This window comes from Clarias gariepinus, chromosome 5 (genome assembly GCF_024256425.1).
Source record: "Clarias gariepinus isolate MV-2021 ecotype Netherlands chromosome 5, CGAR_prim_01v2, whole genome shotgun sequence".
Classification (NCBI taxonomy): domain Eukaryota; kingdom Metazoa; phylum Chordata; class Actinopteri; order Siluriformes; family Clariidae; genus Clarias; species Clarias gariepinus.
The window spans coordinates 11,633,319-11,658,433 of NC_071104.1; the positions used below are offsets into that span (position 1 = coordinate 11,633,319).

The window sequence follows — 25,115 nt, forward strand, 5'->3', positions numbered from 1 at the left end:
TGAATGCGTCTCCTGTATTGTTTGATTCAGCCGAACTGGGGGACTACAAAGAGGCGGAGAACCCACCCAGCTACCTTTCCGAGTTCTGCTTTATTCCCAATCAGCCGCAGGGCTTCGAGAAAGAAGTGGCCAAGCATCACCAGCAGCACAGGTTAGTACGAGTCTCTGTTGATTTTTATTTATTTATAGCATACTGGTGTTCGTTTCCTGTCCTGGAGCTGGATATGCTCTCTGCTGATCCAGTGCCATGGCTGAGGACACTGAGCCTGTTGTGTTGCGCCAGACATCCATTCATTCACAGATTGCACGCTTCTGAAAGACTCACGAGCTCTCGTGAACTCACTCTGTTTTCACGCCTCCTTCTTTTCCTCTCTGTCTCCTTCACTTCTGCAGCGGACTAAGCCCGGCAGAGTCAGAGTTCAGTTATTTAAACACAGCTCGCACGCTGGAGCTCTATGGAGTGGAGCTGCACTATGCAAGGGTAAGAGCATCCAAGAGATTCACACGTATCTCTGTATACACATACGGTCCTAGTCACGATGCAGTCCTGTGATACATATTTTTATCCATGCCTTTATAGACTTTCTAGTCATTCAATCCATTTTAAATGCATTCTAACTAAAGCAGTAGACCATGATCTTACTCTCAAAGCTGTTCTTGAGTAAACTGATTTTAAAAATGATCTAACGCACAATTAGAAAAATAAATAAATAAATGAATAAATAAAGCATTTCATTGGACGTGTTTATCATAAAGAGCAGTCTGAAGGAGTTCCTGTGCCATATTATTGTGCGTTATTGTGTGTGAAGACCATCCATCAAAAGCCTCCCAGATCTCTTAATCTATTTGTCTTTCTCTGCTGATCTTTTTAAAACATTTGGGAAACTATATGTCATGCTGCTTATGATTTAGGCCAAAGAGCAGTTTGATGGAATGGGTATAAGGCAATAATTGTAAGCAATAAAGCAAAACAAAAAGTCCATGCCGAATCACCTTTGCATAATTAATCTATGCGATATTTTATAATTAATTCAAGATTCCTACATTACCCATAGTTCCAGTGGTAATATACCTTTGCTTTATCTCTATGTACAGAGAGAGATGCAGTGTTACTTTAGTCTGTCCAGCACAAATACAGATTATCTACCCATGCTTCAGGGTTCGTTCATGTTAATTTTACTGCAAATGGCATCATGCGCTTCATCTCGTAGAAATCTAATTAGTTGGGCTGAATCTGTTTCACTTACCCACATTGTGCTCTGGATCTTAAAACATTCACTACCTCTGCAAAGTCTATATCATTAATGTCAGACTGAGCATACCTGGGAGACGGTAAGCAAGAGAAGAACGTTAACAGTGGAAACTGACTCACTGACAGTACATCTGAGATTGATGATTAAATTTTTCCCATTAACGTTGTTGAAATGTAGAAATGCCTCCAGTCACATTAGAGCCACAGACCCCTACCAATTTCTCACCAGTGTCATGAAAAATACAGCACCAGCCCAGCAGGAAGCCTAATGCCGGATGATCAGGGTAATATCGCTGTAATGATGTTGCAAGTCAGAACAAAGACTTTTTTTTTTTTGTAAGTTGGAATGACTTGAGAAAATGTTGTTGATAAAAACGTTGATTTAATTACCCCAATGTAACATTGCAAATACAAGCTCAAAACAATGAATTTTTTTTGTGAACTTTTTCTGTAGCATTTGTGTTACGTAACATCTGTTCGCACAGCGTTTTACCAGATCCTTGGCGTTTTACCAGATCAGAGATTGGGACAGACACAACAGCTTTTCACCTTCAGCATGTGCCTCGTAGTGTTGTAACATTAACCCTCTTTAATTTTCTATTAGAAATATTACCACAAAATGTATAATCATTCCCAAATTTCCGTACTATAATATGTTGCTCACACAACCTTCGACCCGCATCGGTTTCACAGAACAGATCTCAGACGATAAGCGGGTCTTTCCGTTTGGGCTGCTTCGCAGGATGATGTTTTGGTATATTGCAGTTTCCGGACGTTATCTTGTCGTGCTCCTTGTTTAACAAAGCGTTATATCTGCATTTACTATCCTAAGCAAAATATTATTACCTGACATAAAAGTTGATGAAGCTGCCTGAGGTTACATAGTTCAGGAAAGACTTAAACCCAATTAAACAAGTTCCCTCCAATTCCCATTATGTGCATTTTAGTTCTGAGGTGGTATCACCGAGAACGCACACACTCATCCTGGTCGGCAGGATTCTTGTCCTGTCGTATTTTTAAAACCTGGATGCTTTGGGGCAAGCTTGAGTTCGTCTGCTGGTGTAATAACGGGTAGTTTGACAAAAGTCCTCTGCTTAAGCAGGACAACAGCTCCCCCCATTATTCTGTAAGCATTTCAGAGATCACACATTGTTTGGTGAGTTCCATTTTCTACCATACAATGGTTTGATATTTAGCCTTTTTTTATCTGAATAGTTCTTCAGCTCAAAAAGTCTTTAACCCAGTTAAACAGTTTACCTCCATCACTTCCCATCATGTCCAATTTGATTAGCAATCCCTCTTTTCACCTAATGATGATCTAGTAATCAAATGAAGATATATTAACCTTACAGTATGACCTAAGTTGTTGATAATGCTGCCTACTGGTACATCCAGAGGGAACGCCTGTGACACGTCTGTGACGGAGCTACCAGTCCATCCACAGAAACAGAATTTTCCTAAGTGGTGTTTGCAACGTTGTGTTGGGGTCATTTTATATCATTAATGTTGTTCAAATGTCATGTAGTCAACATTGGTCTTGTGTTTTTTAATCAAAGGAACAACCTTAACGCTGTTGGATTAAGGTCATTACAACATTTTGACAAACAGGAAACCAAGAAGATACTACCAGACTCTCGAAGTGTGTCACACATATTTTGAAACAAACTAATTTAAGCTGTTTTAGGGTATCAATTTCCTTTTCCATAACATATAGTGTTAGAAACTATTGGGAAGCAACTTGGAATATGGAACTGGGCTAAATCATCACCAGACCAATGTTTTATTGTCAATTGTAGACTGAGAACATATTTATTCTACTTGGGAGCCACTCCAATATTATTATTTTTCATTTATATATGTTTGTGATTGAAGTGGTAAAATATTAAATCTTACAGTTGGTGTGCTGTAAAGTGTTCGCACATTGACGGGCAGCACAGCAGCCAGTGTGGTAGAAGGAAATTATTTGCAAGTTTGTTTAGAATTATTACAAAATCTGGAAAAACTAAATGAAATTGAATTGGGACATTAATAAAATTGTGAAATTTACAGAATGGCAATCCAAACTGAATCAGCACAGAGGTATCTTATCGCCAGATCCCTGATGATTCCTATCGCTACTGCTTATACGTGATCAAACAGTCAGATAATTGACCATTATATTTACGTTGTCAGTAAACACTAATAAAAAATTGGCTTCAACATTTTCAAGGGAATATTTAATGGTATTTTAAGTTTGCATTATTTTTTATAAAAAATGTTTGTTTAATAGTTTGCCTGGAGATTTTCAATTATTTTGTCTGATTTGTGTGTTGTCAAATTTTTGCTCCTACTACACGGGTGCGAATAGTTTAGAGCATGTTGCCTGTTGGTTTATAAAGAAAAGAAACATTTGACAACCTTAAATGCAAGCATATAAAAATTACATTTTTACATTACAATTATATATTACATTTGAAAGCCCCAGAAAGAATCATGATGCATAACTGAATACATTTTTCTGAATCAATTCTTCCTAACAGAGACTAACTGAAAAACTGGCAAAAAATGTATTGAATTGTAAAGCAGCTAATCAGAAATCCAGGAGTGCGTGTGATCACAGTGTAGTGAGAGGACCTGTCTGGTGTTTGAATGCACGCTCATTAGTGATCATTTGTATCTCTGTTCTCGCATGATTCATGATTGCAGGATCAAAGCAACACTGACATTTTCATCGGAATCATGTCATCTGGAATCGGCATTTTCAAGAACAGGGTACGAATCAACTACTTTCCATGGTAAGTGCTTCCTCTGTTTCAGTAACTGAACACTTAGTGTATTAGTACTAGATTACCGATTAAATTTTCCCCCTTTTTTCTGACATCTCTGTTAGTAAATGTTTCTCAGCCTGTTTGTCGATTTGCAAAGCACCAGCGTGTTGATGCCAGCCTCGAGGCACTCCTGTTTCAATATTTACCATTCAAAAATGCAGAAGCGCAAACAGCCGTCGTGAGATTATAAACCTTTCTGTTGCATGAGCATTTAACTGTCTGCTGTCCGTAAATCTTTTACCCTCCATGCTTTCTGCAGCTCTGAGTCTCCTGTTTGTTTGGAAATCTCTGGCCCCCTGCTGGCTAGGTCGAGCTAGGTCGAAAACGTCCGGCACTCAAATTCTCGCCACATGACTGCTAATTCTCATATCAAACTCTTCTCATGCACAAACATACTGTACAATGTGCATGATTGATTTTTTTTTTTATCTTGTTATGACGCATTTGCTAAGGCTTTGAAGGAAGATGCTTTTTAAGGGTCAACAGTTTGACATTAATATGCACCTGCTTGCATATGGTTTAAAAATTTATTCCAAAGAAGGACCAAAAAAAAACCCCAGGCATTCTAACATTCACACAATTACTCCGTCACATCTGATCTAAGTTATCCGACAAGCAGCTTTAGCATCATTGTGCTTTTGTGAAACGTGAAGATCTTGGCCTTGTGCATCTTCATTTCACCAAAGCAGGAACTTCAGCTTCACAGGCCTGAGTCTGCGTGTGTGTTTGTGTGTGTGTGTGTCAGTCAGCAGAAGTTCGTAATGCAGGTGTGGGCATCTTTTAGTTTCAATCGTGTGTTTGCCCCACTGTATGCGTGTGCATGTTCTCATAATGCAGCGTATATTTAGCCTCACTATGAGTCAGGCTTTAATAGGAGCGCTTTCAGAAGGGGAGGGGAAGTTAAATGGGTCAGGAGGCATCAGGAAATTTTGAGCAACTTGGATCATGTGATTTACTGCTGTTGCTATTCTGGTATAGTAACAGTTTTTCTGTGTGTGTGTGTTTTAATTGTTTTTCCCTTGTTTTTTTTTTTTTTTTTTTTCAGGCTGAAAATTGTGAAAATCTCATTTAAATGCAAACAGTTTTTCATCCAGCTGAGAAAAGAAGTGGTAAGTTTAGAAGCCTTACTGGTTTCTCCGGCTAAAAAAAACTAAACTTAGGATATTTGGAATTGTGTTTATAATATGGACAGCAATCTTATATCACAATATCAAAGCACAATAAAATGAGCATTTCCTACTCTTGCCAGATCTTGTGTATATATAAAGTAAGAGAATTATTTGTCTTGACATCTAATTTTTATTTTTTTTTCACAATGACCTTGTACCGTGACTGGAAAGCGTCGTCATTTCAGCGGGAATGTGACCATTCGTCAGAACGTTATCTTTCACCCTGATACCATTTTTAAAAAGTAACAGCCTAGCAATCACACTTATCAGCAATAATCATCTTTAATGAAGTGCTTTCTTGAACCATCAGCATTGCATCGTACAACTAATCGACCCCACAGCACCACTCTGCGTGAGACACAATTGCTTTCCTGCCGTCAACAGCGTTGTAAAGCGAGAGAGAGAATCGAGTGCTTGTTTATAGCCTATTAATTATAAAGAACAGATAATGCACTTTATATGTGCACTTCGCCAGATCCCCACGTGTCAGCACCTTGACCCTCAAAACAATACGAACCCAGGGCTACGCAAGCACCCGGGGAGTGTGAATAATGCACGCAACCTTTCCTTTCCTGTCCTTCCCCTTCATTCTGCACTTGTCTTAAAAGCAGAACTGAATAGTGTCATGATCCATAATTCATAGCCAGATGGCTTGGTGTGGTTGAGGAGGTCCAATTTTTATTTTTTTCCCCAACCCCCAATCACCTCCATCCTTGAGCTTCTGTCTATGTGTGTGTTTGGACACGGGTCACAGCACTGTGATTTACAGACCCTTAAACTACACAGAAATGTTTTTTTTCACCCCTACAGTAATCCCCAGTGCCCAATAGAGCAGCAAAGACCAGAGCTCCAAATTTAATAGGTCTTGCAAGAGCAGAGTCAGTGCTCTAAATGGAGGAGCGTGCTGACAGCGGAGCGAGGCTGCTGCTAAAAGTGACACACAGAGGCTGGCTCATAGTTTACCACAGAACGATGGAAATAGGGTGTTTTGAATCACATGAAAATGTTTGCTGTCACGTTGGAGGAAAATGGCAAACATTGTCCTTTTTTTTTTTTTTTTAATGAATAAACTATTCTTTGGGTCTGATTCTTGGTCCTTAATATGTTTACATAGGTATACATACCTTGTTCTGGAAGATGCACCTACTTTTTTGTTAATTAATTAAAAATTTTTTTTTTCGTTAACACTTGAAATTCGGTCACATGTACATACAAATATAGTCATTAATTAAATTATATATATATATAGTCATTAATAACATCTTTTCAATAAAAAAATACCTAAATCATTCATTTTAAGGGGTGCCTAAACTTTTGCATAAGACTGTATCTAGTTATATGCCATAATGCAACGAAGGAGGTTTTTACAAATCATGTAAAATTGTGATGCATTTCATTTATACAGCTTCCATTCATCCTTAGTAGGCCTTGTTGTCGTTTAAATCAGTGATGAGTGTCTTAGCCACAGTAAAACATTTCAGTGGTAAGAAAAACTCTGAGCCATTTCTACATGTTTGGGCCATTAAAAGAGTTCCTGGGAGGCCAGAGGTTTAAACATGAAGCAGGCAGGGCAATCATAAATCCGGCATACTGAGAAAACTTTATACCTTGACGGACTAGCACTAGTGAAACACTGGAATAAGTGCATTAGTGTAGCAGGGAATTATATAGAAAAATAGAGGGTGTTTTTTTTTTTTATAACCGTGTCTGTTATTGAGCGCAACCAAAACGTCTTCATTTGAACTCTCCTCGTTCAATTAAACGAATCAGGTAAATTGATTAAAAGATGTTAAGAAATAAAGAAAAATAAACGCTGCATGAGTGATTTATTTTTGTTTTATATTGTGTTTTAATATCTCTGTGGGAGGAAATAGGTTTATACCACATCCATTTCAGGTTTTAATCTAAATACAGACGAATATCAGACATGAATATTTGGATTGCTATAGCTATATAGATGCTGAGTTTTCATTGCACTCCTACTTTATGTGAACCTTACCAGTGTATCTGCACTCCCACCGTCCTAATTTCAGAACGAGACGCGAGAGACGTTACTGGGCTTCAACATGGTGAGCTACAGATCTTGCAAGAACCTCTGGAAGACGTGCGTGGAGCATCACACCTTCTTTCGGCTGGACCAGCCCGTATCTCCTCAAAAGAATTTCTTCTCACATTACTTCAGCTTGGGATCAAAGTTCCGCTACTCGTAAGAGGAACCTCAAATATTGCCTTTGCTGCATGTAATACCAGGAAAAAATATATATATATATTTTCATGTTTGTACGCTATGCTCTCAGAAAGCTTGACCCCCCACTGTTATAGCCCCTCTAGTTTTGGTTCTTAGGATAAACGGCTAAAATATTGATGATGCTTTTAAGCAGATTTTTATTTGGTTCAGGGGAACGCTTTGAATAAAGCATCGTTTTAAAAATGTCATTTACTTTGCTGTGCTTTTCAAATCCATCAGGATTTAAATGGTGGCTATCACTACAGTGTAAACACTTTAGATTTGTGAAGTCTCAGTGGCCTTTTAAAGTACAGAAAATGCTTTTCTGCTGTGCGACAGTAGACATGCTAAAAACAATATTGACCGATTATTTTTCTTTACAGCGGAAGGACCGAAGCGCAATCTGTGCAGTACGGCAAGGAGAAGGGAGTCAAGGACAGGGTGTTTGCCAGGTAAGTTTTTTTAGGACAAATATAATGTTTGTATTTCAAGCGTATCACAGAGCACTTTATTAACAGCTTGCTAATGCTGGATAGAGCCTTTATTTCCCCTCTAAAAAGCCTCAGAAATCTTGTGGCATGGATTCCGCAAGAAGTCGGAAACATTATTTTCAGATTCTGGCCCGTATTAAGATTCGCATCATGCAGTTTCTGCACATTTTTCATCCCAGAAGTTTTCTACTGGATTTAGATCCAGTGACTGGGAAGGCCACTGAAGAACACTGAACTCCTCGTGTGTGGGGAAAATTTAAATTTCACCCAAAGCTGCAGTCTCATATCTGCGTGATTTATATAATTGGCTGGTTAAATAATTGTTGATTTTGTAGGTGTAGAGGTATTCCTAATTAACTGCACTCTGTGTGTGTGTGTGTGTGTGTGTGTGTGTGTGTGTGTGTGTGTGTGTGTGTGTGTGTGTGTGTGTGTGTGAGGTACATCTGAGCGAGAATCAAAGCAATGAAAACCGTTTAACCTTAGCTACCCACACTGATGTTCTTTTCAGAACATTTTAATTTGTCCAAAAAGACGCCAACGTACAGCTAGTATTGATATAAAGTGCGTCATTTTTAAATTGAAAAAGTGCGTCATTTTTTTTGCTATTGGATTTCCAGTGTGCATTTTCAAATGCTTGGCATGTGTCGCCATTTTTAAATGATCCAGAAATTTCAAGGCATCCTTTTGTATCCGAACTTTGTTTCCTTAAACTCCTAGAATGAAACTCGTTTCCTAGAATTAGCCTTCTGTGAAAATGACGAATATAATGTGACAAGTCTGTGACAGATGCATTGCGGTAGTTAAACTTTTAAATTATAAAATTGCAGTCTTTCAAACATCTCAATTTTGCATTATCAAGACAATACATGTCTGTCTGATGTTGGTATGCTGTAAAATGAAATAAAATAAAAAGACATGTTTCACGTAAACTTTGACAGCAAATGAAGATCCACCTCTCCTATCAAAGTTTAGCCTAAGCTTTTTTTTTTTTTTTAAATAACCAGCTTCACTACAAAAGTATTGTTTTTACTCACTATATTTACCTTTTGACGTCCTCGCTGTCCTTTGCGCTGACCATTACGTCTATATGGCACAATTATTGTTTTCTCTGCATAATGACACGTTTCCTGTTCACCCAGATCTCCCAGCAAGCCTCTGGCGAGGAAGCTGATGGGTGTGACCGACTGGGAAGCAGTGAGTAGGAACTCTGTGTCTGAAGAGAGGCTGGAGACCAGGAGCCTACCCACCCGCTCTCCTCCTGGGACCCCTAACCAGTGAGTACATCTATAAGCATGAGTATTGTCCTGAATATTCTGCAACACATTCTGTCACATTTAAGTGTATAGCATGTTTTGTTTATGGTTCAGAAAAGATATGAATATACAGCCAAGACTGAAACATTATTGTTATTTTTTTTTCCCACTTATTGGATTACTTCACTTTTCTTGGTCCTTATACTTGTTTGGGTATAAACTATTGTGACTAGAGTGAATTAGGGAAAGATAAAAATCATCATGTTTTCTATTCCCACAGTAGGAATTCTCTGTTTGTACAAGAGGGGCCCCGGCAGCGGCCATGTTCCATGGGACACTTAGTGGACCATGTGATTCACGCTTCGCCAAGCCTTCCTGCTTTCACCAACCACAAATCAGCCTCATCCACGCAAGCCAACAGCATCAGCCTTGAATCCACAGCGTGAGTGCACTCGCCATTCAGGAGCACAGTACCACAGCTTTATCTGCAAAACATATACGTTTGGGTTTAGCTGGCTGTTAGCACATCATACTGTTGTTGATCAGTCAGTCTAGGCTATAATAGGGATGTGGAGCCCTTGGATTGCGAGTAACTTGCAAGAGTTTTTAGGCAAGACAAGCATATTAAAATAATTTTTTTTTTTTTAACTCAATAAACAAACTTGAAATACGAGTATTCCGTACGCGCTTTGTCTATTGAGCGTCATGTGACCACAACAGAGTCGATGGTTTTTCTCTTTGTGCTTAGCCTTAGTGCGCATGCATTACTCGTATAGTTAATTTATTTTTTTTATTTATATTTTATATCCGTTATGTTATATTTTTATATGAATATCTTTGGGTTGTGGAATGAATCATCAGAGTTTCCATTATTTCACTTTGATATACGAGTGTTTTGATCTACAAGCATGCTCCTGGAATGAAAGTTTAACTGTATATGGCTCACTATTTATTTACTAAAAAAAGAAAGGGTTAGACCAGATTTATAATTTTATTTATTTATTTATTAACTATTATTTTGCCCCCGGAATCACTGTAAAAACAATCTCAGTTACTCTACATGACTTCAGTTCATATTTCCTCTAAACTAGTGAGACCTTTTTTGTAATTCCCCTCACACAGATATTACTTTTCCTTGACCTCACTGTGATATCTTGGACAGGGTGTCAATCCATTGCAGGGCGCACACACACACACACACACACACACACACACACACACACACGGACATTCACACACTACGGGTTTGAGAATGCCAGTTAGCCTAATCTGTATGTCTTTGGACTGTGGGAGGAAACCAGAGTGCCCGTAGAAACCCACCAAACACGAGGAGAACAGGCAAAGTCTACGCACACCTGCCCGAACCCTGACCCTGGAGGTGTGAGGCGACCGTGTTAACCACTAAGCCATTGTGCTGCTTTTAAACATCCATCCATTGTCTAGACACCTTATCCGTATAGTGTTGCGGGGGGCCGGGAGCCTATTCCTATTAGAGTGCAAGGCAAGGTACACAGGCAAGCTTTAAAAATAAATAAATAGGTAAATTACAAATGCTAATCCTTAATGCTTAACATACAGTATTGCAGGTATTTAAAAAAAATCCTACAGACTACATTCTATAGTTTATGCCAGAGAAACGACAGCCTTTCTAGGAACAACTTTAAAATGTTTACAAATGGAAGTCAGAAATGACAGGGCTGTAGTGTTTACATTATTTTTTTTCCCCTACTGATTTTCTGGTTATTTCACATGAAGACTTTGTTTCAAGATTTGAAAATCCCGAAGGTCACACACATCTGGCTCAAATGGCAGCTTTCTGTTTAAAAGGTTAGCAATTTTGCCTTTGAACGTGGAAAGCAGAAGTTTCCTAAAGCCAACACAGCCCTTAACCTGCGGTCAGAAGAAAGGCTTAATTCTACTCTGCTATTTCTCTGCTTCTGTTTTTACTATTGCAAAGAATCTCTGTTTTGTTGCATGTACGGCTTGCAATTATGGTTCACGCACTCTGTCACTGTTATTAAACAGTCTCAAATAGAAGGCGAATGCAGTGAGATGAGCTGTAAAGAAGTATTTACTGTTTTCCCTGAGTACCGGTGTATTGCTTCGGGTTTGTGGAAAACAGACCGTGCTGCTTTTGTGCTTTGTTGAGTGACATGGCTCAAACCTAATGACCTTGGCAGATATTTCCCTGCCATGTGGTTGTTTTTGCACACTGATCAAGCAGAATAGTGGAATAAATCCCCCTTCACTCGGACTCACCTCTTTTCTTTTGTGTCTGTCGTTCTTAAGCTGGCCCAAGACTCGACTGGCTGCCGTGACTGTGCAGTTCTGTTTATTTTATACAGTGTCCCTTTTTTCAAAGTCATCAGAGTGCTTGAAGGCATGTTCCTGTCTGAACGCTATAGGGTTCTTAATGGAGATGAGCTCATTTACACCGATTTGTTTAGTACGACGTTCCAGAAAAACCTGTGCACATCTTAGAGTTTTTGAGTTTTAGCTAAAGCTCGTTCTAAACATTTCTGAAGACGAGCAGCACAGACACATGCAGGAAGACTGGTTTAAGTTAAGCGTTAAGCAGAACCACTGCTGACTGATCATTCACTTTTCTCTCACTTGCTACTCCAAAGGATGACATAACCACCTGCTCTCACAGTGGGTACACTCACAGCGGCAGCCATCAGTTCTGTCTGCTCTCTGAGTCATTCACATCTACATACTGGACATTCCCTTGCAGTTTGTGTGTGTAAAGATTTGCATCACAGTCAGAATTGTTCTTTAAATTTATTTAAAGCAAAGATTATGAAGTATTTGTCATTCCCATTGACGCAGAATGATCTACATGCCAATGAATTTTAAGGCTTTATCTGGTGCTGTGTGGGCTCGCAATATAAGGTAGGAGGTTGGGAGTTCTCTGGCATTTGCAGCCAGAAATCCCTTTTCAGAGTAAAAATATTTCAATACTACAGCACAGATGTAATTTTAGGGATAGCAATTGAAACTGTATGCCTTGATTATACCAGTATTAAGGCGTGCAGCGAAAAATTGGTTTAAAATTTTTTAATAAGTTTGACATTTTGTATTCAAAGATATTTATATCTGCCAACACTAAATAATGGTAGAAATAGTGTTTTAAGACGATGGTTGCCTATATTTATTAATCACCTTAAAATTATTTTTAAAAATACTTAAATTATTCAGAAATTCTACGTTAATTGCTGACTGTGCGTGTCTTTCTATGCAGCCTTTTTTTCTTTTTTTATTAAATATGTGCCCTTGTCCGTATATAATTTAGATTTTTATGCAATTAATTGTACAGGACTAATCAGTATTCTTATAATTATTTTTTATCTATTACAGACTTTTTACTCCTGCACTCACCACTCATTTAGAAATCATGTATTAATAGCACGTTACAATATATATTATAGCTATTATCTTTTCGATTAGACAACATTTTGGTTCATTAACCAGGCTTTCAGCTACAGCTAGGATAACTTATCAGTAATAACCACAGCGGCCTTCGTACTACCATTGTAACGTGCCTAAAATATATAGTCCTTATACCAATATCAAAAATCAATACACAGCACTTTAAGAAATCTGGGTAATAAATACAATAACGCTTTACAGGTAGTGCCTGTTATTACATTCATTTATTACATTTTAATTTATTTAAACATTTGATTTTATTAGATTTTTTTATGTTTGTTAATTGTAAACGATATACTTAATTATATAAGTAAAAAAAAAATCTTCCAGAATTCCTCTGTGGGTTCTCGCATGTTAATAAATGAGAGAACAGAAATCAGTATAAAAAAAAATACCGTAGAACACTGCATTTGTAAAGCCTTCGAGCATGATCTGAATGCTCAGTGTGTGTGTGTGTGTTTGTTTGTTTGTTTGTTTGTTTATGGTTTGGTTACTACACATCCACGCTGCTTTGGCTTAGAACACGGACACTGCAAACGGCTCATAATATTTTCAGCAGCTCAGTATGCCCGTCATATTCTCCTTCCTTTTCTAAAGTGACTTACAGTACATTAGAAGGGTGAAAAGCTGGTCTCCCATAGCAACTGGGGTTAAAAGGCATTCCCAACAGCACAATTGATGGCAGTAGGCTTTACTTCGGATGCCAGCTGGCACTGAGACGCATGCCAACATTGGTTGTGTTCCTGTCACCCACTCCCCCCGTCCGTCCATCCACCTCGTTCTATGACATTGGACTTTATGGAAGTAGGTCCTCAACATAAACACACTAAATCCTAAGTGAGCTGTAACTATTTATGTGGGCCATTACGTTGTGACTGAAACGTACTCGGATATACTGAATGGAGTAAAGGGCGATGGACAGGCTTAAGACATGAGGGGAAAAAAGAAAGCAGTGTTTACTGGAAAATTAGTTCACATTCCTTAGTGACATACATACTGTAATTGCAAAGCTCTGTATTGAGTTAATTTTTATGTCCTATTTATTGACTTAAATACTTCATTTATTAGGTCTCCAGAAGGTGTAGATGGGCCACCCCCAGCACTGCCACCCAAGCAGTCCAGGAAGAACCTGAGTCAGCTCATCCTCTCCAACTCTCAGCAGCATCTTGACAACCACGTCAATGAGACTTATGATATCCCAATGGCAACAGACAAGACAACGGTATGTCACAAATATCTAGCACTGAGTTTCCCAACCCTGATACTGGAGTTAATTCCAGCACATTTTTTTTAATGAATAGTTCCTGAAAAACACTTCACGACATCTAGTAAGGTCAAGAACACTCTGGAGGATTTTATTTTGTTGAAGTACATGATCAAGTCGTTTAGCTTAAGACGCAAAAGACACAAACAGTGACTGACTGAAGATGGCTGCAGTAAATGCCTGACGAAGCAACCTTAAGGGAGGAAACTGGATTTGGTGATTTCATAGGTTCCAGACTTTGGGTAGTCATTGATTTATTTATTTTTTTAAAACCTCTGCACAAAAACAATAAAACTAGAGAATTCCTAAGTAAATTCTGAACTTCCGTGGCAAATTTCTGTACATACTGTAATCACCAGAGTACTGCAGACGTCTTTTTTTTGCCAGATCCAGCAGATTTTGTAGAATAAAGGGCTTCATTCTTAATATTGATTGTTGTATAGCAATTTGTCAATTTTAAATTAGAATGTTAATAAAAACATTTCATGAATTTCATTTGTCCTTATACTTTTGGTCAACATTATATAGTACTAGTATATAGTGTCTTTAAATAATTTCTTCATGTGGCAGTAATTTTATTTGCGTTTTCTTCCATCAGCTCAATGGAGTTGTTCCTCATGATAATCTTGTTCTGATCAAGATGAAGCCTGATGAAAATGGCAGATTTGGATTTAATGTTACGGTAAGAATAGTGTTTTTTTCCAGAGGGGAAAGGCAACAATAATTTGTGCCTAATTAATATCTCTCACACCTATCACTTAATGTGTTTAGGGAGGATCCGATCAGAAGATGCCAGTTATTGTATCTCGGGTTGCTCCTGGAACATCGGTAAATATTAATCATACTTATCAGAAGAACTTACCATTCTGCTGAATCAAGCTATTATAATTGGGACACTGTGAAAGCACTGAGTGATAACTTTTTGCTCTTAATGTCAAACAAAGCACATGAAGTCCCCTGTATTATTACTCATCAGTTGTCTTCTCCTGTGCAGGCTGATCTGTGTGTGCCCCGACTAAACGAGGGTGATCAGGTCGTTCTGATAAATGGCCGGGATATTTCTGAGCACACTCATGACCAGGTGGTCATGTTCATCAAGGCCAGCTGTGAAAGCCACTCAGGGGAACTCATCCTGCTGGTCAGGCCCAACGGTGAGTGCTGTGATCAGAATTAATTTATTTATTTATTCATTTATATGTTTATGTTTTATTAATATCACTTTTCTTTGTGCATGATTTTTTGTGTGAATATCTGTAGTGTATATAACTATGAAACACACAACGTCCATTAAATACACGTGCACCTACACATTCATGCAATTATCTAGTCAGTCAATTACTGTATGTTGTGTCTATGGTGAAAATGTTTCCAACACGTTATAGAATTTATGCCATGAAGATATAATGCAGTTTTGAGAGCTAAGACCCTAACCAGTACTAATATAGTGTTTCTTATTAAATTACAGTCAGTGTACATTTATATGTTTATTTTTAGGATATTTAGCAATATTTCTACCAGGAAATTTAGGGTCAGTATTAGTCCCTGGGCCTCGTAGCCATCAGCATTTTTAGTTCCTGAAAGTACCAGTTTAGCTACTTCACTGTGGATGAGGAACAAGAGGAGGATTAGTCACAGAGTGACTAACTCACTTGTCTGGCATTTTTAAAACTTGTAATTAGCAAGAGTGGTAAAGCTTGCTTCAGCAGTCTGGCATAATCAGGAAAGTGAACTGTTTCCCTAATAAGCAGAGAGTCAGAATAGTCACAGTAGGGTATGACTCAAAAGGCTGTGTAACTGTGCGTGCACCCAGTTTTATACAAAAACTGCGTATGTAAAATCCCTGTAGAACGTTGGATCTTTTGAATGTTCCGAGTTAACACAGGTCTCAGAGCTCCCAAAAGTCTCTGTAAATTTTTCCGCAGAAATACGCCTCAATAAATGACTTCAACTTTAATTTTACTCCTCCTCTGAATGCACCATTTTAGTGCCTACAGTAAGTAAATGAGCTACTGTTGAGCCAGCCCCACCAGGGGACAGACAACAAGCTGGATAGGGGTATCTTCTTATATGATGTCACAGTAGGGGTAAAATCTAATTAGCAAACAAACCAGTAACTTGAATTATAAATATATCGTTCTCTTTAATTCCACAAAATAACTTATTTCATAGCATATTTTTGTTCATCTTAAAGCCGACATCTTTGCTTTTCAGGTCATAATTAATCCAACTGTTCCATAATGGTTATGGAGAAAGTCCTTATTTGTTTTATTTGTTTAAAAAAAAAAAGAGAAAAATAAAAGAAAAGTGTGACAAATATTTTAAATTAAATTTGTTTGAACAAGTCTTGGTATCAATTAAAAAAAAAAAAAAAAGAAATTATTATGAACGGATGTTCTACTGAGACAGGCTGCAAAGTGCCTGAAGATACGACTTAAACATTGGTTGTTGATATAACAACCTCAGCTGCAACCTCATTTCCTCTCTCGTCTGTTCCAACCACTCAGCATTCAGCATCAGCATTTATACTAATTCCTGATCATCTGCTCCTGTTGTTCATTGATTCATGCCTTAAGTGAGATTTGTTTTTATTTTTGAAAAATTAATGGGTCACTGTGTGGCTTAACAAACAGAAATATACACTCTTCTGTAGCTGGTCAGGTACAGGGACTGGACAATCAACGATTGCAAAGAACTGGCCAGAAAAGTTCTTCAGTTAGCCTGGAGAAATATTCCTTAAGACTACTTTAAAAAAACAAGAACTTATGGCTCTTTGCAAGCAAACTATAAAGAAATTAGGGGTGGCTCAAGACTTTTGCATAGTACTGTATGTCTATTTAGGTTCGTAGATTTTTTCCCAAGCTGAATACTGTGTTTTGTTTTTCTCCCCTTTCAGCAATCTATGATGTGGTGGAGGATAAGCTGGAGATGGAGCCTGATTTCCAGTACATCCCAGCCAAATCACCTTCGGACCCGTCAGAGCTGGATCAGAATGCCTGGAGAGACTCCATGCAGCAGCTAAAAGAAGGCATGAACAGTGGAGCTCTGCTCGCTCAGTTTGACGTAAGTTTTTAAGTCACAAATGTCCCTGACGCTGAATGAAAGCATTACGCAAAATATCCATTAGCACTACTGATGTATTTGGTTGTGCTGTGTTTTTTTTTTCCTTGAAACCACTTTACTTTCTCTTTCAGCTCTATTTTGGTCTCTGGTTTTCCTGTTATGAAAGAAAAGACAGCTGTAAATGTTCAGATGTGAAAATGTTTTTCATTAGTTTTTAATCCTCTCTCAGATCAGATCAGGGTTTTGGCAGATGTCAGATCTAGCACAGAAATTTATCAGACTGAATCAAGAGCTTGAAAATATGCTGATTGAAAACTGATCAAACAATAAAGGAAACTGGTCTTAGTCCAACATGTTTTTTTTTTTTTGTTTTTTTTAAACAGCTCAACTTCTGTAGCCAATGGAGATCATTAGATGTAAGAGAGTTGTAAGATCATGCAAATTAGTTGCCTTAAAGTCATCTAGTACAGACAGGAAAGATTTTCATAACTGTTTTGATTTTTTTTCTCTTAAAGTATAAAACACCATATATAAAATGGAGAATTATGTGTTTATTCTACAATTAATATTTTAAAGAACCATGGTGAATTAATTCAGTTTGATTTCTCTATGCTATAGCCATGAATTCATTTAGGAGCATGGTGGCTTAGTGGTTAGCCCCGACACCTCACACCTTCAGGGTTGGGGGTTCGCTAGTTCTCCCTGTGCTTCTTCTCTCTCAGTCCGAAAACCTGCGGTGTCGGCTGATTGGTGTTTTCAGATTGCCTGATGTGTATGATTAGGTGTGTGAACTGTATTGGCACTTAATACAGGGTGTAGAGTGGGACAGGCTCCTGGCCCCCTGTAACCCTACACAGGGTAAATGTTATTCCGGTTGGATGGATGACTTAATCACACTCAATGGTTTAGCAATGAAAGGTGATTGTTGTTATTGTTAGTCACCTTGTCGTGCCTGGATCTTTACTGCCTGGATCTTTACTACCTGGATCTGAAGCAAGAAATTTTTTGTAAAATTTTACTTTGGCAAGTAAGGTCTTAAATTCTGCTCATGTTTCAATGGAAAGCCACAGTTTGTAAGCTACTGAACTAAATTGCAGTGTGAGGTCAGGTTATGTGATAAATTTGCAAAGCTTGGTGACCTTTTTGTGTGTAGAAATTCTCTCCAAACTGGATTTTGTTTGTCTTTTGAATGTTAAATTACTCATAAAATATCCAAGCATATGTAAAACTTTCAAGTCCATTCGAAAGTAGTAGTGGGTTTCCAGGAAATAAAATTAAATAAAATTAAACTAAGGATAGTGTTTCAGTAATGATCTTTGCAAATTCATAAATAATGTCAACCAACCTTTCTGGGACTTACTTTTAGTGTCGCTTTACGCTTTAAGCTTTAAGCTTTAAACGATTTCGAGTTGATATAAGCACACAGTCATTCAAACAGCAGCAAGGCGTTTCCCAGGATGTGACCCTAACAAGTAGTACTTCCTATTACTTCCTGTCTTTAATCAAACAGACTCTAATATCTCTTCCTGTTTGATTGTGTGTTCAGCCAGCTTGTTCCAGCCAAATAGAGAATGCAGATCTGGCATTCGGTAATTGACTTGTCTTGTGTAGTAGCTCAGTCTTTCAATACAACAGTACACTGTTACTGGCTCCCCATAAAATACTGTATAGAGATTAAAATTCTCTTCCTCAAATTTGAAGAACGTTATGATCTCACTCCCCCTTATCTATTAGAGCTCATTCAGTTTTAGCCGTGTTGCTTCTTGTCCCCAAAATTCTCTCCCTGAAAACATCTGTAACATAGATTATCCAACCAAATCCAAATCTCAATTTAAGAACCACTTATTCAGAAGCGCTTATCACACTTGATGCAAGGCTGCACTCAAATCTTCATTTAATTCGCCATTTGTTCTTTCTTGATTTAATAGTTTTAATATAAATTATTATTTAATGTTATCTTTATCAATTTTATCTTGTTTTATCTTTTAATTTATCTTTAGTTTGAACTGGAAGGTAACTTTGGGTGACCAGAAAGGTGCCTATATAAATAAAATGCATAATAATAATAATAATAATAATTTTTTGTGCCACCATCTCTGCTTATTTGCAGATTAAATTTTTATCAGCATTTTTTTTCTTTGCAGCAACTCTACCGTAAAAGGCCAGGAATGACCATGTCATGTGCCAAGTTACCTCAGAACATCTCCAAAAACCGCTACAGAGACATCTCACCTTGTGAGTATCATGGCTTCCTGACAGTAACTGTTCTGGCTGTGACGCTAATATTAACCACTTGCTTTCTTTTCATGATTTCCTCAGATGATGCTACACGTGTCATACTGACAGGCACAGATGACTATATCAATGCGAATTACATCAATGTAAGGATTATTTCATTACAGTATATTGGGGCTTAAACTTGGTGTTTATTGAGTGTAGCTATCATTTGGAACTTTTTTCTCCCAGATGGAAATTCCAGCTTCCTGTATTATCAATCGCTATATTGCCTGCCAAGGGCCCTTACCCAATACTTGCACTGACTTCTGGCAAATGACCTGGGAGCAGGGCTCCTCCATGGTGGTCATGCTCACCACTCAGGTGGAGAGGGGCCGGGTAAGTGTCTTATTCTCATTCTCACTCTATGCACAGTACCAATACCAAAAGTTTGGACACAAGTTTGGATTTATTTTCTGCATACCAGAACAATACTGACTTTTTTCAAAAGTTTTAAACAGCACATGGCATTCGGTAATTAAGTAACAGTAGTCAGTTGTTATTTTAAGACACAAAGGTATGTCAGCTGTTCTGGGACAGTTCTTGCAAGAACAGTTTAGTCCAGTGCATTTGCAAACTCATCAAGCTCAATGATGAAACTGTCTCTCATGAAGACCTTCCCAGGAAAGCAAAATAAAAACTTACCTCTGCAGCAGAGGAGAAGATTATTTAGAGTTACCAGCCTCAGAAATCATCATTTAACCAACAGAGAGCCGTTATGAAGAATTTACAGTGTAGATACATCACAATATCAACTGTTCAGAGGAGATTATTGTGTATTTTGGATATCTTACAGTGTAGAAAGACATAAAAATCAGGAAACCAATTAAGTTGTGAAGGTGTGTCCAAATGTTTGACTGGTAGTGTATATATATATTTAATTAGTTTCATTTGTTTTTGTTACAGGGCAATGCTTAAACCACCCACTAATGCTATTATAATTAATTCCTGGGAATTAATTAGTAGAAAATGTGATGTACTGTACGTGCTTAGTGATTGCTTCAAATTACTTAATGTTAACATGAGAAACAACCAAACAAACAAAAAATAACTGCAAGAAGCAATACACAGAAGTCAAGCACTTTCTGCCCCCACCAGAAGCCATTTAGACCATCATCAGTGCTTGTTTCCATGGAGATTTACAAAATTTGATGTCAGTAAATAAAGCTGATGCTGAGACATAACCGTGTTAAATATTAATAGATAAATAGAAAAAGACCCTTTTAAGCAAGGTCTAACAGAGGCATATTTGAAATTTTCCAAATATGATACAAAGATTATTGTAGAAGAATTCTACAATAAACAGTTTCATTGAATTTAAAAATGGCCAGCCTTCTGTTTTATAAATAAATGTGTTACCTTAATAAAAACAGAGCATTGCGAATAAAGTTGATGGGCTTAAAAAGGAGGAGTGGTTTTACTGGTTTGTGAACTATAGCGCCCCCTAGAAGTAAATCAGACAACCCTTTTGGGACTCTCAGTTTAGTATACAGTACTTCAGATCAAAAGAAAATGAGATTTTGATTGGAAAAGATTTTAGGGCAAAAAAAAAAATGTAAATGTTGGATATAAATATGGCAGAAATGAACAGATGCTTCTGCGACTAAGCGAGTCATTTTTGAATTTTTTTATTTATGTGTGTGTCCCCAAATTTTCTTTAGTGATGCTAGAGCGCTTAAGGATGCTAGAGGCACTTTAGTACGTTAGCTTTGTACACCAAAGCTAATTTGTGGGTAGATAAGAAATGCTGTCTATCACCATGCCTGATTTTACTAATCATGTTTACAACTTGATGTATGGGCTCCCATATAGTTCCATATTAAACTATATAATCAAAAAAAATAAAAATAAATAAGCATGCACTTTCAGAACTTAACTCCTCTTAATTAGCCATATTATACAGGTCAAAGTTGTTTACAGTCAATGTCCCAGTTGGTTTAATGAAATACACCAGCTTCCTGTAAAGTGAATATCAGTACTTGTAGGTTGTCGATTAATATTAACTGACTAATCCTGCTCTGTTCTTACAGGTGAAATGTCATCAGTACTGGCCCAACCCCTCAGGTAGCGCCACATACGGTGGCTTCCAGGTTTCCTGTGAAACTGAGGAGGGAAACTCTGCGTTCTTGGTTCGAGACATGACCCTCACTCACATGGAGGTAAAAAAAAAAAATTATTAAGAACAAAAAAATTTGATTTTGCTGGTAGAATTATTAGTTTTTTTCATGAACTTTATCTCTTAAACTGTGAGAATTATTGATTATCATTGCTTTAGACAGAAGAAAGCAGGGAGCTGACCCAGATCCAGTATCTGGCCTGGCCTGATCATGGTGTGCCCGACGACTCGACTGACTTCCTGGACTTTGTTGCGTTGGTGCGAAGTAAAAGAGCGAGAAAAGACGAGCCCGTGGTCGTTCACTGCAGGTAAAGGAAGTGACATATAGCGATTATTTCTACGACTGAATGTGGGAGGTCATCTAAAGCAGCTCTGAATCTGTGCTGCATTTTTTTTTCACTTGGTCTATACAATTATTTCTTGGCAAATATTGGACTGTTTTTCAGTCCTTAATCAGAGCCCATGTGGCTGAACTGCAATGTCTAATCTCTTTGTTTGGGTCTTACATTCAGTCTCTGTCTCCCTTTTTCTCTCTTTTTTTTTTTCTTTACTGTGCCCCTTTGCCCCTCCTTCCTGCCTTTTTCTCTCTCACACACGTTCTCCCTCTGCCCCTCCCGTCTCTCTGCCCAGTGCTGGGATTGGCCGGACGGGAGTGCTCATCACCATGGAGACAGCAATATGTCTAATGGAGTGCAGTCAGCCTGTGTATCCATTGGACATCGTAAGAACCATGAGGGACCAGCGAGCCATGATGATCCAGACCCCTGTGAGTTCTCTTTTGCACCATGGCTTATGGAGCGCCTCTCAATTATCTGATTTTTATTTTTTTTTTTTTAACTCCAAAGCTGTGAGGGTATGAACTCTCTCTCATAATTTAAAAAATAATTTTCATAATGTTAAATAAATTCTACATGAAATAAAGACACTAAGCTTCTTTGAGAGAGACGTTTTGCACGTCTTCTGTCAATTTAGCTTCTGCTTATTATAAGTTTGACTTTCTAAACAGACCCGAGGCCCACTCAGTCACTTCTGTAGAGCATATGGTCGAGTATGTTAATGGAGCAGCAGTAGCAGGGCTAATTTGGTTATGCTATGCAATGCCTTAATGAAAGCCGCCTGCCCTTAAGGCATGAAGCATGGGAGGGCACTAATTAGACAAGGGAAAAGGAACAGAGTTAATATTCCAGAGCTAAAGTGCTTACTTACACGAATACTATCATATTCTGTATTGTCATTTTCTCTTCCTTCCATTCATCGATACTGACAGACTCATATGCTTCCGTCATGCATGGCGGCTCAAGTGTAACAGTCTTAAGCTGCTCACAGCGGTGTCTCCTGTGTATGCTATTCTGAACATGTACTTTTTTTTTTTTTTCCCCTCCTCTCAGAGCCAGTTCAAGTTTGTGTGTGAGGCCATTTTCAAGGTGTATGAGGAGAGCCTGTTCATGCAGACGAGATCCACGCCGTACAAGTCAGACTAACCTTAGCGTTCGCCATCACGACACCAAGCTTCAAGCACGGATCCCCAGAACCAGCACCACGGCGGGGCCTTGAAGAAGTGTGCTAAACCAAATGCTGTATTATCAACCCAGTGGTCTCAGGTTGTGCATTTTTAAAGTGCGAGCATCTAAGCACCTCACGACAGAGGAAAAATTTAATGTGGACAGTTACGTTTTTTTTTTTTTCCCCAACTGTCACGTGGTGCTTTAACACTTTGTGGAAAGCGAGAGAGAATTTGTCATGCTCAAGGTCACTTTCAGCGTGAGATCATTTGGATAAAGCACACATTTTCAAAGCGCTGCGAAAAAAGTCCGAGGGGATTCATTGGAAGAAAACCGTTCTTGAGCCAGGATCATTAAATAGGACATTTAAAACCAAGCACTATTGCACTTTATGCTGGCAACTGAACAATTCACCAAGCTTTGGGGAGGAAATAAAATAATTGTAAAAAAAAAAAAAATCAACAAAACTGAATATGGTACTCGTTGAGAAATTGAGTCTTCAGGGTTACGAAATGTTGATGAACAATTACAGATTGCTGTGGTGCCATATGTAAGTACAAAAGGGCAGGCCCATGAGTGTGTGTGTTGCTTTTATTTGTTTTGTGTGTCTGTACGTGTGTGCTCGCTGATAGAAAACAGAAGATTCCCCTCAATGTTTTAATAAGGATATTTATATCATATTTTAGTTTGACTCTCCCACCTCGTCCAGTCAGCACAAACATGATTGAATCCATGTCCTTTTGATGAGGACGACAGCTCGTTATCTGTATCCACACACACACACTCCCCCTGTCGTTCTTTTAACATAGCTAATGAGCGCTTTTTATTTATTAGCATCCTTGATTATGCTGAAATCCACACTTTGGCAGGAAACCTCGAGCACTTTGTTTTGTGTTACAAACCCGCAGCTTGTTATTTTCTCTCCCCTCTTTAATCCTAAGTGTTTCCTGTTTGCCATTCTCGTCTTAAATCGGAAAGTCTGTCCAGACAGGGGTCTCATCAGTCAAAAGTTTTAAAAGCTTAACACATGTCCTACTTAACAAGAGTATACTAAGACTACTGTGTGTGTGTGTTTGTGTGTGAGTGAGTGAGTGAGTGAGTGAGTGAGTGAGTGAGTGAGGGCGGGTGTGTGGGCGGGTGTGTGGGCGGGTGTGTGGGGACATGAGCTTTGGCATGGCTGTTTCCTTTCGTGCCTCTTGAATTTGCCTAAACAGCACAGCTAGCCATGATCACCGATCTCGGAGCAGTTACGGACAGGACTCCTTGTGTCAAAAAGATCTTCAAGAGTAGCTTGTTATGAATTAGCGCCTGCTGATTATTATCGAGGGGCCGCGAAACATGTTTTTAGGTTTCTAATGTATCTAACATCGTGTGCTTTACATGAATGATCACAGCTGCTTATGAGGGGTTGCCAGAAATGTTCTCGCACAAAGTTCAAGCTTAAAAGTTGACGAAGAGTTTATGCTCCGTGAAAGGTTCAGTTGGCTTGACGGTGATTTTTAGAAGCGCTTTCGATAAGGGGAAAGTTTCTCTGTACATTCAAGTGTGACTTGATGCAAAGGTCAAACACAAGCACACATGTACAGGAAATGTGTGGGATTTTAACTTACCACATATATGTTTGTCAGTGCACAAACAGGATGAAAGAAACGTATGTGTGTGTGTGCTAGTTCATGACGTGTAGCTGTGGCTGGTCTGTGCTAATATTGTGACTTAGTGGATGGCACACTTGTGCATATGCAACTCAGCATCTGACTGCATATGTGGCCACAGCAGAGAGATCATGACTTTCTAACACTCACTAATAACACAGAGGAAAGTACGAGTGAGGCCGTGTGTGTGTGTGGATAAGCAAGTCACTGTTTGCTCTGTTAGCGCTCATTTTCTGTGCTGTGTGTAGCTTCAGAGGGCTCTACATGCTTTGTCTGCTAAGAGTCTACGTGCAGCCCTGTCTTGTCGTGTTCAGGTCTTACAGAGGTCTAAGCCTTAGGCATACAACTGAATTAACTCGGCGTCTGGTTCAGGATTGGCATGTGACCTTTATAGTTATATGTCTCTCCTGTTTCTTCAGCCTTCCTGAGACTTTCCTCTTGCATACAGAAATAAACAAACTTTTTCTGTTAAACAAGACCATGTCCCACCGGTCAAGTCTAACTAGAGGTGTGCATCGGGACAGAGACGTCAAGCGACCCAAACAAAAGTCAGTGGGCTGACAGAAATGCTCAGTTTATTAACATGGGAACATATTTGACTTTACTGGCCGATTGTGTG

The 25,115-nt window shown here is 38.5% G+C and overlaps 1 protein-coding gene across 2 annotated transcripts in view; it reads left to right on the forward strand.

The window, feature by feature from the left end:
- Positions 1-23,957, forward strand: part of ptpn4a (protein tyrosine phosphatase non-receptor type 4a) — an 82,984-nt gene extending 59,027 nt beyond the window's left edge. The window contains exons 8-27 of one of the 2 annotated variants that reach the window (XM_053496000.1): positions 31-151; positions 394-481; positions 3,938-4,026; positions 5,105-5,168; positions 7,262-7,434; positions 7,839-7,907; positions 9,086-9,220; positions 9,483-9,641; positions 13,697-13,850; positions 14,491-14,574; positions 14,664-14,720; positions 14,887-15,043; positions 16,786-16,952; positions 19,097-19,187; positions 19,272-19,333; positions 19,419-19,565; positions 21,257-21,385; positions 21,502-21,650; positions 21,973-22,108; positions 22,731-23,957. In XM_053496000.1, the coding sequence (XP_053351975.1) occupies positions 31-151; positions 394-481; positions 3,938-4,026; positions 5,105-5,168; positions 7,262-7,434; positions 7,839-7,907; positions 9,086-9,220; positions 9,483-9,641; positions 13,697-13,850; positions 14,491-14,574; positions 14,664-14,720; positions 14,887-15,043; positions 16,786-16,952; positions 19,097-19,187; positions 19,272-19,333; positions 19,419-19,565; positions 21,257-21,385; positions 21,502-21,650; positions 21,973-22,108; positions 22,731-22,823 (2,324 nt within the window). In that variant the 3' untranslated portion in view covers positions 22,824-23,957. Of the gene's footprint in view, positions 1-30; positions 152-393; positions 482-3,937; positions 4,027-5,104; positions 5,169-7,261; positions 7,435-7,838; positions 7,908-9,085; positions 9,221-9,479; positions 9,642-13,696; positions 13,851-14,490; positions 14,575-14,663; positions 14,721-14,886; positions 15,044-16,785; positions 16,953-19,096; positions 19,188-19,271; positions 19,334-19,418; positions 19,566-21,256; positions 21,386-21,501; positions 21,651-21,972; positions 22,109-22,730 lie in introns of both variants that reach the window. The other variant, XM_053495999.1, reaches the window with a different exon arrangement.
- Positions 23,958-25,115: the final 1,158 nt, after the last annotated feature.